Here is an 18,122-nt window from a genome sequence, read left to right as displayed (position 1 = left end):
AATATGGCAGAGTGGGTCCTACATAAATCTACACTGTTCCAACAGGAAAATTAACGAGCAAAACATCCATATTTTCTAAATAAAGACAAACTATACTTTCCTACAGCCTTTGCTAACAAATAGACGCATATATTTCAACGTCGGCAATTTCTAAATAAAAGGTATAGTGGATAAAACTCTTTCATGTTTTGAGATCTGGGGTGTAAATCTTTTCCATTGTCATTACTTACCTACTTGTATCAATAAACATTCTGCATGAAACTGATATTTACAAACACTAATATCTACATAAATGGATTATTTGATAAGTTTTTATCAAAAAAGTTATTTATCTTTGATTTCACTTAAGACTCCCAGATGACTTGCAGAGACACATAAGTTTCTCTTTACCCCATATAACACAAAATCTAGCTCTGAAAAGAGCATGTATTCTATATTTATTATCTTTGATGTTAGTATATCGATGTGTATATTTACCCACAAAAAATAAAATGTTCTGAATATTCCATTTGACCATCTGTATTAGAGGGGAAAATGGTAGTGGTGGCCACAGGGGTGGCCAAAGATTGGCTTAGGGTAGCCATAGCCACCCATGGCCCCCCATCCAGCTCTGCCCCTTTTAGACAATAACTCACACAGACAAAGAGTTAAACAAATCGGTAGATTTCAACATAAGAGGAGAGGATGCATTAATGGATCATACGGGTATTTAATGTGATTTCGATTTCATAAAGTGCAGCGGTTATCAATGTAAACGATGAAGGGAAAAGAAAAAAAACAGGCATCGATGTGGAAGTTATGAGCAGTGTAAAAAATGTATATATTGTGCAAAAATGTAGTAAAAAAAAAAAAACATTTCTGAGTTGGTTTGGTGTTATCAGTTGGCTCGATTTGTGACTTGATTTATTTTTTTTTCCAACAAAAAAGGACTTGGCTCTTTTAACAGTAGAACAAGTCTTTGCTGATTAACACGTCCTGCTTCTGAGATTACATTTAATGTAATTAATGTTTAAATTAAAATCTAAACATCGTTATTGTTTTGTATTAAATCTAACCTAAGGCGGGAATCTGTCCACTGGTTCAAATAAAAGAACCGGCGTATTGAGTCGGCTCGGTTGCGCACCGCACATCATGCGCTTCCTGTTCACGTACCTCTTACGTGCCTCACTAGCTCCGCCCACGCCCGGTCTGTGTTATGAAAGCAGAGCGGTGGGAATGACAACGGAGTCACAGCAACAAAGCCCCCTGAAATCTGGTAAATGAACCCACTTTATTGTTCATTTTATGCCTCATAACAAAGCGTATCTATGTGTGTTTTTCTATCTGCTGCTGTTCTATTCACTCATGTTGGTGTTGTGGCTCTGCAGCGGTGGCCTGCTGTTGTCATGGCTTTATATACATAACAGACACATGTAACATCACATGTGGAGGGCAGCAGTGACAGCTGCTATCAGTGCACTTCATTTTCTTCTTTATCATCTTTTTGTCACTTTAAATAAAAATATGCATATTGGAAACACAATCAAGTTGTTTGCACCTCATATACTGTGTGTATATATAGGTTTTAAGAAAATAGCAAAAAGTTATTTACATTTTTAAAGATGCTTTAATGCGACTCAAACCCTTTCTACATTTTTATTTTTAGTACTGATCTATTTATTCTCCTCCTGATTTTTTTCTTACCAGCTTCCCTATCTGTGTTGTTTAAATCTCCCCCCACAGCATGATGCTCCCAGCACCATGCTTCACTCTGGATATTATATGTAAAAAATGATCCATTGGTTTTTGACCACATGGCATTTTGCTGTAATTATTAGACTTGTGAGCAACATGAGGAACTATGAAGATCAGCTTTTGTTAAGGTTTCTTTTTGTGTTCTGTGCAGAGATCCACTGCAATGCTACGCGTCACCGCTGCATCTCTGTGCTCCTCTGGCCAGAAGATGAGGATGCTCCTGCCTCCTTTTGCCTCTCTCACCTCTACTGTGGCCTCCCACAATAAAAGGGAGGAAAACCAGAGCACGGTTGACTCTCTGTACGAGCTGTCGGTGGACGTGAGGAAGATCCGTAAGCTGAAGGGCTGGGTTTTGTCTGAGACCACTGTTTATGTGTCCGATACAGCCGCCTTGCTGAGGGACATGGGCGCAGACACGGCGGCGATCGCCCACATCCTTGAAACCCACCCAGAGGCCGTTCTGATTCCACCGGAGGACGTGGTGGCCCAGCGGGACCTCTGGGGGTCCGTGTGCTCCAACCAGCGGGCCCTTCTGAGCATCGTTGAAAAGTTCCCGGCTTCCTTTTTCTCTGTAAGCCACCACAGCAACCAACAGGCCAACATCCTGTACCTCCAGAGCCTCCGCCTCAATAAGAAGATAATCAGCAAGCTGATGGCCAGCGCGCCGCAGAGTTTCAGTCAGCCCGTGGAGCGCAACCAGGAGGTGATACACACCCTCAGAGAGACCTACTTGGACTTGGGTGGGGATGAGGCTAATCTCCGGGTTTGGCTGCAGAAGCTCCTCAGTCAGAACCCGTACATTCTCCTGCGTCCAGCTGAGGCCTGGAGGGACAGTCTGGGCTTCCTCAGGGAGCAGGGCTTCACCACCGAGGAGCTCCTCAACCTGGTGTCCAGCCTCAGAGCCTCCATCTCAGAGCTGAAGCCTGAAGCCATGCAGCAGGCGCTGGCCTACGTCCAGGGCGCTCTCAGCTGCTCCGACGATGAACTAAAGCAGGTAGTGATCCGCTGCCCGGCCGTTTTATACTACTCATTGCCCACCTTGGCAGGACGCTTCCAGGGGCTTTTGGACGCCGGCCTGAGCGTCCGGCAGGTGAAGGAATCCCCGAACGTCCTGGAGCTCACCACGCAGATCGTGCTCTATCGCATCCAGAAGCTTGCGTCTTACGGATATGACGTGTGCTCTGGCAGCTTGGACGTAATCGTAGGAACCAAGAAGGACTTTGAAATGAGCTACGCCAAGCTTAACCTCAGGCAGCAGAGGCCTCTCTTTAACCCCGTCGCTCCTCTTCGGACTGCTGAGGAATGAAGATCAGAGCTACAGACAGAATGGAAACGCTAATAACCTTTGGTTTATTGATGCTCATATTCTTAAGTTATTCAAATCTCACAGGAATCTGGAATGATCTGCATTGATAGGAATTAACACTTGACTTACTCAGCATTTCTGGGACCGTGCCTTATTTAGGCCTGCATAGTTCAGACATACTGTATGTTTCATTTCATTTCTAAACATCAAACCAAATATACAGTGCCTTGCAAGATTATCTATCCGTTCCGTTTTTTTCACGTCACATTTTTATTTCATTTCATTGTTTATGTGGGAAACATAGGGCATGATATTGAAGTGGGACAGGATTGATGCATTTTTTTTGACATTTTTTATTCATGTGCAGGGCCATTTACTTAGATAAGACCAAGGCTTCAACTGTTACGTAAAGAACGATCCAGAAGTTGTTTTTTTTCCTTCCACTTCCCAATTATGCTGATTATTTTGGTATTTCACATAAAATCCCACCCAGTCATATTTTTATCTTGCAACCCGGTTATGTTGCAAACTGCATCTCCTACTGTATAACCTTGTAATAATTGTGGGACTGACATGTCTAAGACACTCTGCATATCTGCAGTCTCCAATAAATAACACTAATTCAAATCATTCTGCACGCCGTATTTCTGATATTCACCTTTCAGGTTCTTATGTGACATGCATAAGGTATTTAGACAACATTTTCCGTCTTTGAACTTCCTAAATAATCTAAATCTATACCTTAGCTAAAACTCTTTCTCAGCCTTTGCAGATTTATTAACGTCTCTCCTGCCAAAGTTGAGTAAGCTCTGCACTGGTGGCATTATGATTTTAGGGATTCTGTTCTTTGAAAACTCTTCTTTAAGCTGCAATAAAACAATTTGGAGATTTTTTTTTATTTAAACGTAAAGCAAAGATGGCTGCCTGCTTTTCTTTGGAGTCTTTAGCAGGTTCTCAAAATGGTCAATTTATCCAAAACAAATTATATTTTTACCTGTATAAAGTTCAACCCTTGAGATGAAAAAAAGGACTCGTTAACTAAAATGCATTGAAACAATAACCTAAAACTATGAAATCAACACAAAAGGTGCAACTAAAAGGTTAACAAACTGCCTGAACTTTTATCCATGTTTGATTAATGGTTATAATTGCTGGAATTTTAGGTTGCAAAACATTTTTGCATATAATAATACGAATCAAATGCTATCTCTGAACTCCTATGTGCAGGTTGATTATATTCAAATGAATTCACCATTATCCAGTCCGTGGTACACTCATTTATTAGGGATTTTACAGAGAAATCACTGATGGAAAAGTTTTTAGTCTGTTTGCCAAAAAATAAAACTACAAAAAAAAAGGAAAACAGGATGGTTGTTCATTTCGCCATCACACTGGAAAGGAACGCAACACGTCCACAAGTACTGAGATCAACCAAAACACTTTTGCTTGAAAGTTTACGACAGATGGCTCAACAAAGATCAAACTTTGGGGAAAATGATGGTTAGCAAACAAAAAAGCTTTCTCAGCATTCTTTTTTTTTGTTCTAAGGACAGCCTTAGATTTTTTTTTTATTTACTGAGAACTATCAAAAAAAAAAAAAAAATCCATCCATATTAATTTCTCATATCAAAAATATATCAATGGGTTTATGGCTACACAAGGAGAGAAAACATACATTAAAATATCCAAATATGTACAAGTCGTGTGAGCTGCAATTAGCAAATTCATTATATACACAAGGATGTTTGTCGCTGTCGATATCGACCCGAGGATGGGCAGAGTGAGTCAGCGCTGCCCGGGAAGTGCAGTCCTCATCAGAGTCCACAGTCTGTTTAATGGGGGACGTGTGTGAGTGCATTCAATCATCCTGAAGGTGCGTTCATGCAACACAGCAGTGCTGTAGGTTAACCTCATAGTCCTTTAGTGTCTGCTTTGATTTGGCTGAAGGAGAACAAACAGAAACACCTGAAATAAAAGAAAAATAAATAGATAAATATCCCTTTTTCAGGTGAATTGAACCCATTTTTACCATCAGTACTTATTTTCAGTTATTGAACATGTTTAGGTATTTGGAGAACAATTTAGGAGTAGAAGAGTTTGTCACTAACTCTTAATGGTTGCTCTGCCTCTGGACTTTCGATCCTCTGCTGTGGCCAGAGTCCTCGTTGTGCCGTTTCCCACCGGTATGTGTGACGGGAAAGTGCTCAGGCCCTTAAAGCAAACAAACATCTGAGGTTTAGAAAAGAGAAGTATGATTCCGCTCTGCTCTATTAAAAAAACAATGCTTTAAAATAATTATCCCCTTATGGATGGGTGAAGCTAATTAGCTGTCTAAAAACAGCCAAGTACTAAGGAAACTATATAATAAACTTTTAATATAATTAAGTTATTAGCTGATAAACTCTGTAGAATTTCTTAATCTGAAATAGGTTGTACAATAAAAACATATTAATAAAGGTTTATTAATGACCTTTACAGCAGATATGCAAGAATGGAAAACATCTGACCAAAAGTTCCTAAAATCCTTTTGGATTTTTACTTTGAAGAAATAAAGCTTAGTAAGACTAATATGTTTAATTCAGATAAGATTGTAGAAAATGTCTGTTACATTATGCGAAAATGAATCTAATGATGACTTCAATTTAGGAAATCAATAATGATGCATTAATAATTAATACTATTTCATACAACAGTAAAATATCATAAAAAATGAGATAATAACTCTTAGGACCTCAGAGTAAAATAATTATTTATCATTTAACTAGATTTGAAACGCTGAGTGACAAAAAAAGCAAAGGTCGTCAAAAAACAAATGTTTTGATTACATCTTATTTTTTATTACAAAAAAGGTTTATCAGCTAAAATCTGATATATATTAATTATATATATTCATTAAAAACTAAAGATTGTTGAAAAACACGTCAGATCATTTCTTATGCTGTTAAACCTCTAACACAGTTTTCTTATAGCGCAGAAAGAGCTAGCAGCTTTTGGAACGTGTAGCAGATCAACTTTCCAAGAATTGTGTCAATTTGAAATGCTATGATAAGGAAGTAATGCTTGTTCAAAAACAAAGTTTTAAATTATGTATTAGCAAAAGAGCATTGATAAATATTTATACTCATATTAGGGCTGGGAGATAAACCAGATTTTTACTGTTACCGTTATTCACTATGATAACCGCAGATAATTTTCCTGTCGGTAAAATAATAAATAAAATAAAAAAATAACTTAATTCTGCCATTTTTTTCCAATGTGTGCTGGCAGCTTGTACACTATATTGCCAAAAGTATTTGCTCACCCATCCAAATTATTGGAATCAGGTGTTCCAATCACTTCCATGGCCACAGGTGTATAAATTCAAGCACCTAGGCATGCAGACTGTTTTTACAAACATTTGTGAAAGAATGGGTCGCTCTCAGGAGCTCAGTGAATTCCAGCGTGGAACTGTGATAGGATGCCACCTGTGCAACAAATCCAGTCGTGAAATTTCCTCGCTCCTAAATATTCCACAGTCAACTGTCAGCTGTATTATAAGAAAATGGAAGTGTTTGGGAACGACAGCAACTCAGCCACGAAGAGGTAGGCCACGTAAACTGACGGAGCGGGGTCAGCGGATGCTGACGCGCATAGTGCGAAGAGGTCGCCAACTTTCTGCAGAGTCAATCACTACAGACCTCCAAACTTCATGTGGCCTTCAGATTAGCTCAAGAACAGTGCGCAGAGAGCTTCATGGAATGGGTTTCCATGGTCGAGCAGCTGCATCCAAGCCATACATCACCAAGTGCAATGCAAAGCGTCGGATGCGGTGGTGTAAAGCACGCCGCCACTGGACTCTAGAGCAGTGGAGACGCGTTCTCTGGAGTGACGAATCGCGCTTCTCCATCTGGCAATCTGATGGACGGGTCTGGGTTTGGCGGTTGCCAGGAGAACGGTACTTGTCTGACTGCATTGTGCCAAGTGTAAAGTTTGGTGGAGGGGGGATTATGGTGTGGGGTTGTTTTTCAGGAGCTGGGCTTGGCCCCTTAGTTCCAGTGAAAGGAACTCTGAATGCTTCAGCATACCAAGACATTTTGGACAATTCCATGCTCCCAACTTTGTGGGAACAGTTTGGAGCTGGCCCCTTCCTCTTCCAACATGACTGTGCACCAGTGCACAAAGCAAGGTCCATAAAGACATGGATGACAGAGTCTGGTGTGGATGAACTTGACTGGCCTGCACAGAGTCCTGACCTCAACCCGATAGAACACCTTTGGGATGAATTAGAGCGGAGACTGAGAGCCAGGCCTTCTCGTCCAACATCAGTGTGCGACCTCACAAATGCGCTTCTGGAAGAATGGTCAAAAATTCCCATAAACACACTCCTAAACCTTGTGGACAGCCTTCCCAGAAGAGTTGAAGCTGTTCTAGCTGCAAAGGGTGGACCGACGTCATATTGAACCCTATGGATTAGGAACGGGATGTCACTTAAGCTCATATGTGAGTCAAGGCAGGTGAGCAAATACTTTTGGCAATATAGTGTATTTCTTTCCCCTTTAAGATACTGCAGCAGGTGTCTAATCCAGTGATTCCACCGATCCAGTCCGACTCGTTAACTAAGAGAATGGCGGCTGAGCCCAGTGAAGAAAAGTCTTATGCTACGTTCAGGCCGCAAGCCCTGGAAACTGCAGGCACCAGAATAATAAAACAAATTCTGCAGGCAGGTTTCAACATTTTAAATTAATATAGCCGTTAATAAAATGTTTCAGAGGAGTGATCATAGCGCTTTGCATCAAAAGTGTTGTGTCCGTCTCCCTGGCAGCTCCCAGATCAGCTTCTCTGATTGGTTAATGTGGCGCATTGAGGAGCAGAAGTAACAATTTTTGAACTCCAGCAGCTGCTGATTTCATAGCGCTGCTCCTGCTGCTCACAATTGACTTTGCACACAAACTAGCTGTTTCTGCTGCCTCTAGCGCGTGCGTTCTTAACGTAGCATGACACAACTGTAAACAGAATTACATCAGTTAATCCTGTGGAGCAGAGATGAAGCTGAGCGCGCAAAGAAGAAATCTAGAGCGTGTTCGGGTGACACCGAAATGTCACCATAAATGTTGAGCAAAAGAACATGAAATGCAAAGTCTGTCTGAAAAACGGTCAAGACCACTTAAAGTAACACATCCAACCTCCACCACCTGCAGCACAGCCACATGCTGAGTTCAATGACGTGCAAAAGGCTCCATTACCTTTGCGCAAAACTGTTTGCAAGAGAGGAAACATTTTTCTCAACGTCTCATTTTTAAATGAGACATCGTTGGATGTTTAAACGTGAATGGGTACCACTTTATTTTATTGAAAGTGGTATATAATGTGATTTATTCGACAAATAATTTATAAATAGATTAGTTTCATTTCCTGCATATGTCTTTATTTCTGATAGCGAAGCCGGAGCATTTATCGTGCAGTTATTGTTATCGAGGTAAAACTGCCCAATTTATATAGAAAAGTGTTAAATTGTTCCTTGGATGCCTAGTGTCGCTAATTAGCCTCATACCTAAATTTGTACTAGTTATAGGTGCAATGATGAATTTAATCATCTCTAATCTAAAATCTGATTTACAGCAAGCAACACATATGACATGTTTTTTAATAAGACTCGGTATAAATAAAGGGGTTATAGGTATGTAAATCAGAGATTTAATTTGCACCTTTTTGCAGTGCAGGACTTGAGATCTGTGGGTAACACATCATGCTGGTAGTGGGAGCATAACTGGGAACTTTAGAAAGACAAGAGGAGATGATTAGCTTGACAGATAATAATAAAAAGGATTAAATAAAGTTTGTGTCGTGCCTACCCTGCTTATGTGTGCTGCCCTGAGGATCCCCCTGGAGGTACATCAACATACCACTTTGCCAGTCTCCCTGTGAATGGGCCGGCAGCTGATAGGCTGAAAAGTTAAAGAAAACAACCCAACGTGTGAATTTAGGCTTAAGTTGTGATAAATGATACAAACAGAACCGGGTTTTAATGATGTCTCTGCCTGAAGCCTGAGAGAAGAGGAGATCTTGTTTCTCTTACCTGCTGGAGATGCAGCCTGTGGTGAAGGATTGATGGAGAACGCCATCCCATCTGAGGACGCCTCATTGTTGCCGTTACCGTTGGAGTTGGATGGAACTGTAGCCAGAAGGCCTGATGGGAAAATAGAGTGATGACATCAAACCAAATGATGATACTAAAGTTTGAGGCTTTTTCATTCAAACGGATTTAGTTATCAAAGATAAACATTAGCTATGAACGAAAATCTAGAGAAACGACTAAAGTTGAGGTGTGTGTCGTTACCGAAGCCTCTGTAACAGGAGAGCTGCTGGTAGATCTGCTTCATTCGCTCGATGTTGATGCAGCTGGCCTCAGCGTGATTCACCATGGGCTTCGGATAATGTACGCCGATGATGCATTTGGCAGCTTTCTGCACGGCCTCCGGAGCGTTCCATGGGTCGTAAATGTACTTGGCTGGAAACCCTCTGAGGATGGGCAGGTAGCGCCTGAGAGAGGAGGAAGGAGAGCGTCGTTATTCAACTGTGGCCACACCACTACTGAACTGTGTGACTTCTTTATGAAACCAAACGGATGAAAGGAAACCGATTGAACTAAAATAATCTACATTGTTTGGAAAGATCAAACGTTACCGTATGTAATCTCCGTTGGGGTCGGTACGCCGGCCGAACCCCACTGGACAGTAGCAGTGGAAGAACTGCTGGAAAAAGGAGCTGCAGGAAAGCCACATCCAGCTGCCTGCGTTGACGCTCCAGTCTGCATCCAGGAGCAGCTCCTCAAACACCTGACGACAACCCAAACAATTAGAAATGGTTCACAGAAGCCCCTCTTAAACACAAAAACGTAGAATCCGTCTCATCTACCTTCATGCCCTCCTCCCAGCTGATCCACAGGTCTCCTCTGGTCAGGAAACAGGCCACGGCGTGCCGGGCCAGGTGGTGGATCCAGCCCTCCTGCCTCAGCTGGGTCATAATGGCGTCGATCCAGGGGAAACCAGTCCGGCCTTCAGCCCACTTAGCCAGCGCCTCTGGGTTGCGGTCCCATGGGATCTGAACACAGATGGGGTTGCTCTCCATCTTGTCGAAGCAGGGGTTGTTAGTTGCCGCCGTGTAGAAGAACTCGCGCCACAGCAGCTGGCCGTAAAGCGACAGAGGAGGGGAGCTGTTCTTCTTCACCTGGAGTCAGACATCAGGATTAGTTTAAAGGCCAACTTCATACCCATCGCCATGTTTCTGTCTTGTATTACCCCACTGTCGCCACATGTTTGCTCAGATTGAGGGATTGCGGCAAAGTCTGGTTAGAATTTTTACCCATTTGCTTTAAATAATCACCTTTATTTGACTTTTTTGTATATTCAGAGGAACCTAGGCTGAATTTAATCAGATTACGATGGAGCTAAGTAAATAAAATACCCTCAAACCTGCAACCAATAAATGGCATCCTCATTTATTTATTTCACCCGTTAATAAACAAACTTACCTTCCTGAAGAGGTCTGTAAGTTTGAAGTAGAAAAGGCGGCAGGAGAGGCAGCCGAAGCGAAGGTAGGGGCTGAGGCCGGTTGGACTCGCCAGCAGCGAGTTGGAGTTCATTCTGGGACGCTCAAAGTTAGCCACCCATGCCTGATGGCAAAACCATTCACATTATTGGAAACGGGAAAGCAGGAGCCACATGGCCGGGAATTAGATCAAGAATCACATGACTGACCTTCCTCTCCAAATGCCTCTCTAGCCGAGTGAGAGCTTCAGTTTCTCCTCCCGGCCACACAGCTGAAGACAAACCTTCAGTGTCAAAACCTGCAGGAAGAAGAAGAGGAAGACATGTTTGGAATCTAAAAACAACCTGCAGTTTTCTAGCTTCAAAAAAGCAGATGATTTTTTTCACTTTGTTAAACTCACCCAATTCCTCCAGAGAGGGAACCCCGAACTTCTCATCATGATCTTCAGACAGCGGCGTTACGCATTTCCCCATGACCTCAGCTGTTATGGCCTCAGCTGGCAGCTCCACCGGATCCATACGACTAATCAGAGTCTGGAACCGCTTGTAGGTGAGGGGAGACTGACCGCCATTTAACTCTATGATCCTGAAAGCAACAAGACAAACACTTGTTCATTAATAATTAGTAATAAAACAACATTTTGGGGGTGGAGTGGGTATAAAATAACCTCACCTGTCTAGATCATAGAGTGTGTGGGAGATGCGAACTGTCACCTCCACTCCAGCCTCAGAGGCGAGCTTCTTAATGGCAGCATCTCGCTCCTTCCCAAAAGGCTCAGAGTCATACTCATAAGACAGCCGAGTGATGTTCCATTCCTGCAGACCAGAGGAAAATAAATGAGCAGGCGTCCCATCGAACAGCAGCAGGAAGCTCAGTGTGTCTCCTGGTGGATCAAATCACCTTGAAAAGTCTGGGAAAGACATCAGTGGGTTGGCCGCGGATCACAAACAGACGAGAGTTGAGCTTCCGGAGGCTGGAGTCCAAATCCTCCAAACTCTGCAGCAGGAACCTGCAGAAGAAACATCAAACACTGAGAAATATATATGGAGATCTCTAACATTCTGCTCTCTCTGCTTTTTCCTCCTAGTAGTTTGGCCTCGTCTGTTCCTGTTTGGCTGTTACACTACCCTGGAGAGAAATATCATCTGTACTGCTGCCATCAACATCTTTATTTATAGATGTTGGAGATTGGCCTGTTTTCCAGTGTAGTCCTGTTTCTCTGACTGTGACTGGCTGGATGTGCTCTCTTCATCCTCTGAAATGGGAGCTGGCACGGAGCTCGTCTGCCTGGCGGTGCTTCCGCCTTTTACAGTTGCTTCCTGTATCTCTGCTTCTGTCTCATGAAGGTTTTCCTTAGATAGAAAACTTTGAATCAAACTGACTGGATGATCTGGTGAACTGGAAAGTCCCTTGAGATTACATGTGTTGTGAATTGGCGCTATAGAAATAAACTGAATTGAGATCAACCAGTATGGACTCTAACGGGTTCGAAGACGACTGCAAAACAGATTTTTTTTTTGTACTGACATGAAGCAGTTAAGTAGCAGTTTTCTTTCTGAACCACTAGGTGGTGCTCTTCTACCAGCTTCCTGAATTCACCCCCTAATGATCAATCTGATGATGTGATGCAGGTTATTTTCCATAGTAGACTAAATCCATCTCCAAATAAAAAAAGATTCGTCCAATAATCTAAACAGATTGAAGGACTTTGAATATTTGTGATATTAGAGAGGAGTGTTTTCGACAAGGCTTTACAGCTCAAAATATTTCTAATTTAAACCGTCTTACTTTCCCTTTACCTGAAATTATTGTAGTGACCCAAATCTCAGCAACTACCTCCATCTGGGACCTAAAAGCCCGGCTTAAGAAGTGAGAAGAGTAATTTGGTCTAATGTGGCGAGTCATCAGAAACACTACACCGACATAATGTCAGTAAACCAGGACAAAAACTGGACCCTCGATGCTGAAGGAGCAATTGTCACTGATAGTAATGAGAAAAGGAGGAAACTGGTTGGGTCAGTACAAGAACACGAAAAGAGATCTCCTTTTATCTATACTTACTGTTACATTTATATTTGAAAATAAAATCGGGGCAAGCGGATTTATATTAATAAGGGGCAAGCTGGCTTTGTGTCTGTGCCAAATATCTCAGCTTAGCTACAACAGTTTTAATGTGATTTAAAAGAAAATCATAGTTTGGATTGCAGATGAAATCTGAATTCCTGCCTGACCGATCAGCACTTTATCCCAAGATCTTCACATATATTAAACATACAGATGGGCCTCTGTAGTATTCAGTACTTTAACATTGTACCTATTATTATTAATAAGGGAATGATTCCAGTTAGGGAATATTTTATCTATAATTTCTTACTTATTTGAAGCTTTTTTAACTTTAATGATCACCTAATGAAATATAAACAGTTGGAATTTATCAAAAAACCTTAAAAACAATTGATAAAAAACATTGCTCTACTGCCAAGCATGTTAATTATAACACATAAAATCGACATTTTAAATATTTAATCTGTTTGTTTTTAATTACACAAATTCTTACATGGAAAATATAAAAATCCCCAACAGATATTATTGCAACTAGTAAAATTTTAATTAACTTGCCAACTAAATAAATATTCCCCGAACAGGAATACAAATGAGTTCTAATAAAATACTTCACTCCTTTCTCTCTCATTTTATCCTCCATTACATGAATTTTGAGCTACAATCATAATGTTTGTATCTCCTCTGTAACTGACTCAATGCTGAATCATACGGATTCAAAAAGCTCCATCATCGCCGCCTGTGACGTCAAAAGAAAAATGCTCTGAAATATTCCTTTAAAAATAACCACTTAGCCATAAGCTGCTCTCTAGAGTACATTTCCTCTACATGAGTGCAGAAACCAGGAGCAGAACCCACCTACTCACAGGTAAACACAGACGGAGCAGCAGTAATGTGGAGCTTCCCTTTGTGTTGCTATTGGCACAGAGAGCAGTAGGTGGAGACATCCTGAGAAAATCCCACCTAAACGTCCCAATTAATCCATCTGTATGAAACCAGATGTTTTATGAAGGCTTCAGAGGTTTGTTAGAGAATTGACAGCGTCACAAAAAATTATAATATTAATAAAAAAACAGCAGATTTATCAGTTTTATTTTTAAGAAATGTAAGGAATCCTGCAAAAATAAAGCATTCAAAAAGATATTTCTGGACCAAAAGTGGATAATTAGAGGAGAATGTTTCTGATTTTCACATTTCTCTGTCAAACCAGTAGTATTTGGATAATGTCTAGCCAGTCTGATGCAATGAGTGGAAACACTGCTTCCTGACAGTTAAAGAACGACCTTCAGAGACGTTTCCATAGACAGCGTTGTGTCCTAATGGTTTTACCTCATCTAAGCATTACTGAGGTCCAAACAAAATGACCGCCCTATATTTTCTAAAACTTTCCAATACCTGGATTTGGAAACTTTTAGAGGAGGAGCGCTTCACCTTCTGCTTTGGCCACATTTGTTAAGATGTGGACTCTGGAGTCTTTCCCTATGAACGGTGATGAGTCACCGTTTGACGCCTCCACCCAAACGTTTACACACCGCTTCAGGGACAGTTTGGGATTACACGCTGTGCTCACAATCCATCTGATCCAAGGCCAGTGGAAGACAGCGAGGGCGACTCGGGCAGTCTGACCGCCGAAGGAAACGAGACCCTTTAAACTTCGGCTCAGTGGTCACTGCGAGGGACTCTGTAAACTAGCAGCTCTAGTTATGGTGTGAACATAAATTACAGACAGCCGTTGCTTTTTTGGGGATCAAAGTTAATTGTAATGCGGCATGACGGACAAAGCTGGGGTCTCCCGGTCTGGCAGGACAGCAGAAGTAGGTCGAAAAGGCTGTAGAGTGGAAGAGTTTGCCATTAACACAATGACCTACTTGTTCCCTGCTAGGAAATGCCAGCGGGTAGCGAAAGTTTTAGTCATTTAATCACTTTAGGAACTGACTTGACTCCGATTAAAGAAAAGCGTTGTAATTCAAAGATGTGTAAAATACCTGAGCTAGGTTGCCCCTTTTAAGCCTCTCAAAAGGTTTCCCCTGCCTGTACATGCTGAATATGAGGATAAAAGCTAAAAAGGTGGAGTGAATCGGGTAGCTGTGCATTCGCTCTGCGTCACAGCTGGCTGCTGTTGTGTAACACTGAAAGAAAAACAAGGATGCTCCTAACTGCTGCCCTAGCCCCACTCCCAAACCCTCCCTTCACTTTTCAGGAGATGACATTCAACTCTGAAAGGAATCAAAAACAGTCACTGTTTTGCATCAGATCCCACGTTTGGACCAAAGAGGGAGGCTAAACAACATGCACACAGACAGGCAGCTGGGACGGATATCTGAGGCTGAGACAGGCAAATATTTTGGTCTGAAGAAACAGTGATACTCTGTGTTTTGACTGGCGGAACCTCAGACGTCACACCGAAGGGTATCTCTGCAGGGACGTCAGTTTTTCTCTTTATGTCATGCTTTACCTTGGTAACAAATTCAACCTTCTTACGACTACAAACGTCAGCGGATGATGTTGGTATTTTTAAGTGAAGGGACAACTTGAAGAAGTACGTATTTATTCAGTAGGATAAGATGTGCTGGTTTCCAAATTTTTTCAACAAATGTCTCAAGGTGACATTTTTTGGCCGTTTCTCTTTGTAAAACAGCTCAAACCTGATGTAATGATTCAAACCTGATCTAAACTGTTCCACTGTGGCTCTAGCTCTATGTTTAGATTAGTTATCTTGATGGAAGGTGAACCTCTGCGTGAGCCTCAGCTCTTCTGGAACCTCGCTCAGTTATTTTCTTCAAAGTTAACCTTTTTAACCTTCGAAAAGTTAGCCTTCTGTTCCGTCTTTGCATTATAACTGGTTTGCGCCTGCAAGCAGAACTTCAAGCAAGTTATTTACTTCTTGCCACTCTTCCAGAAGGGCTAAATTTGGAGAATGCATTAGTATTTTTTTGTGTCTTAATGTTCTCAAGCAAACGTCCCCTGAAGGCATTGGTAGCACACATTTATCTAGGATTGTAAAAATGTAGTGGTCTGATTCTACAGGCATGATATTTGTTAAAAAGCATAAGAATCATGCATTACTCCACTTTCATTTCACTGATAAAAATCCCAAGTGATACGCGTGCGGCTGGCGGTACTGTTTCGTAGAAAATCAGAGTGAAAACTGTAATCATCTAGAGCATGAAGATCAGACTTCGAGCTGCTCAGACGGACGGAAGGACAAAAGGTTAACTTATTAATCAATGGTAATAAATACTTAATTGGATGTCAAACAAAGATCCGCTCAAATAGGAAAACTTCTAATTAATTAATCTAACTAATTTTCTTTCCACTTACTGCTGTGGGACATCCAGTGGTGGAACAAAAGAATGAAACCAAAAAAAAAAAACACAATAGTTTTTTATTTGGTATATTAAGAACTATTTGCAGCTCTGGAATCTTTAGAGCTAGAAGGGAAAAAATAGTTTTATCTTAATATGACTGAAGCTAAAAGTGTAACAACTTTATTTTTAAAACATCACTAAAATAAAACAGGAAATTGTTCCAAGGCACCTTTCAGTTGCAGTTTCTGTTCCATTGCATATCATAATTTATTCATCGTAAACTTATTTAGCATTTTCTCTTTGGTGTAGGGGCCATTGCATGTTCTAAAAAGAAGAGATGTTGGTGAAATGTGTTCAACGACGCAGTGTCAAATCTCCACTCTTTTTAGTCATTCTGCAGATCGCGGTTCTGCTGCTGACCCAGTTTGGACTTCAGACGTCTGACTGGTGGCCTTAAAATTCAACGCTACAATACTTTGGTGATGTACTCAAGGAAGACCAGACCCTTTACCTATAGATCACCCAAATCCATTGCTCTATGTGATATTTGCAAAGATATGTGGAGTTTTTTTCCTGCATAAATAAAACGGACAGCATCCCAGCTTTTAGGGTTTTGGGCATTTGTCCTGTCCTGAAGAAAACCAATATCCCAGCATGATGCTGCCACCGCCATGTATTACTAAGGGAATAGTGAGTCCCCAGACATGTGTAGGCGTATCTTTCTTTCACATTACCATTTTTGCTAGATAATGAAACCCGCTGTTTTACATGGTTTGCAGCAAACATGATGTCTTTCGCTTTCTATCAACAATGAATTTCTTCTTCCGATTATTCTGCGACGGCTGCTTTTGTTTAGTTTTATTGCTGCAGAATTTCCTTCAATGGTATCAAAGTAGGCAATAAATAAAAATGCTCCCCAGACTTTGTAGATTTTGATATTTGAAATGTTTGTTTTCACAACTGTGTGCCAGTTTATACTGGTATAACACAGGGGTCTGCAACCCTTCATATACAAAGAGCCATTGTGCCCCGAGTCCAGATCAGTAAAAGTAGTTTAGAACTTTAAAATGTTACATAATTTTTAATATATATATTTTTTTAAATATGTGGATATCTTTAACTAACAACCGTTTGTTTGTATTATTTAGCTTTCAAAATAAAAATTAAACTATTAACAAATATGAAGCATGGGTTCTCTTCTGTAGGATATCATTTTTCAGTATAAAAAAAATAAAATGCATAATTTCAGAACTAATAAAAAGAAAAAATAGTTTTAAAAACACTTCTGATGAGAAAATTTTATTAAAAAATAGAACAGTAGTTATTTCTTTATACCATTTTAAGCCAATATAGAGGTTCCAAAGGAATATTGAGATTTAAAAAGGAAGTTTGTCTGTTAAATCTGTCATTTCAAGTTGTTGAACATTTATTTAACATAATAAACTCGAGTGGTTTAAAGTGGTCACACAAAAAAAATGTTTTTAGGATGATAGTAAAAAACTATGGTTTCTTAATGATCTTTATTGATCAGTGATCAATTAGCTCCTAATCAGGCAATCAGTCCATTTGTGCTGCATCACATTATTGTAACTTTTCACCTAGAAAGCAATCATGCTTATTCCTGCTTTTAATTTCATTTTATGGTGTAATATATAATCTGATGTGTTCAATCTGCAGGCATCAATGGATATTTTAGGGTTTCCTCACCTCCACCTGTTGATCCCAACGTTGGAAGAGCCAGCGAACCAGGGGTCGAGGATGTAAACGCAGCGGACGGTATCAGCTCCCAGCAGAGAGTCTTTCAGCGACGGGTTGTCGTGGAGCCTCAAGCCCTTCCGGAACCAGTGGATCGTATTAATGACCATTACTCAACTGGACGAGTCCTTTAGTTATTCCTTTCGTGAGCAAGATCAGCAGTCTTTTCCCTCAAGGGGTTGGTTCGATTTCTATTTCAATTCGCAGACAGTTAAAAGTCCCAGGAGGAGAAAAAGGGGAAAAAAGTCACTTTAGATTAAAAAAAAATAACAGAGCCCGGGATATCAGGTTAGCCTTGCTCCAACAGAACTTTTTCCATAATGTGGAAGAATTGATAAACAGTTGATTTCTGAAGCATTTGGGCGCAGGAGAGGAAACTCTCCGCCAAAAATGTAACGGCGTGAACCCGGCGGACTTTAAGACCCAGCTCG

The 18,122-nt window shown here is 40.9% G+C and overlaps 2 protein-coding genes across 2 annotated transcripts; one reads left to right on the top strand and one right to left on the bottom strand.

Moving 5' to 3' along the window:
• Nucleotides 1–1,146: 1,146 nt before the first annotated feature.
• On the top strand, nt 1,147–3,944 carry LOC119781025 (transcription termination factor 2, mitochondrial-like). Its single transcript, XM_038281319.1, has 2 exons — nt 1,147–1,255; nt 1,886–3,944. Exon 2 carries the CDS (start codon nt 1,898–1,900, stop codon nt 3,038–3,040), a length of 1,143 nt encoding a protein of 380 aa, XP_038137247.1. The 5' UTR covers nt 1,147–1,255; nt 1,886–1,897; the 3' UTR covers nt 3,041–3,944.
• Nucleotides 3,945–5,150: 1,206 nt separating this feature from the next.
• Nucleotides 5,151–17,819, bottom strand: LOC119781023 (cryptochrome-1-like). Its single transcript, XM_038281318.1, has 13 exons — nt 17,644–17,819; nt 11,468–11,576; nt 11,240–11,382; nt 10,968–11,152; nt 10,777–10,865; nt 10,551–10,691; nt 9,935–10,246; nt 9,704–9,855; nt 9,357–9,559; nt 9,096–9,206; nt 8,872–8,964; nt 8,725–8,793; nt 5,151–5,251 (listed from the first exon to the last, which is right to left on the bottom strand). Exons 1-13 carry the CDS (start codon nt 17,799–17,801, stop codon nt 5,151–5,153), a joined length of 1,866 nt encoding a protein of 621 aa, XP_038137246.1. The 5' UTR covers nt 17,802–17,819.
• Nucleotides 17,820–18,122: the final 303 nt, after the last annotated feature.

This window comes from Cyprinodon tularosa, unplaced genomic scaffold (assembly GCF_016077235.1).
Source record: "Cyprinodon tularosa strain WSP-4 unplaced genomic scaffold, ASM1607723v1 ctg17, whole genome shotgun sequence".
Lineage (NCBI taxonomy): Eukaryota > Metazoa > Chordata > Actinopteri > Cyprinodontiformes > Cyprinodontidae > Cyprinodon > Cyprinodon tularosa.
Note: the sequence above shows the minus strand (reverse complement) of the source record. Positions and strands in the feature narration are given on the sequence as shown.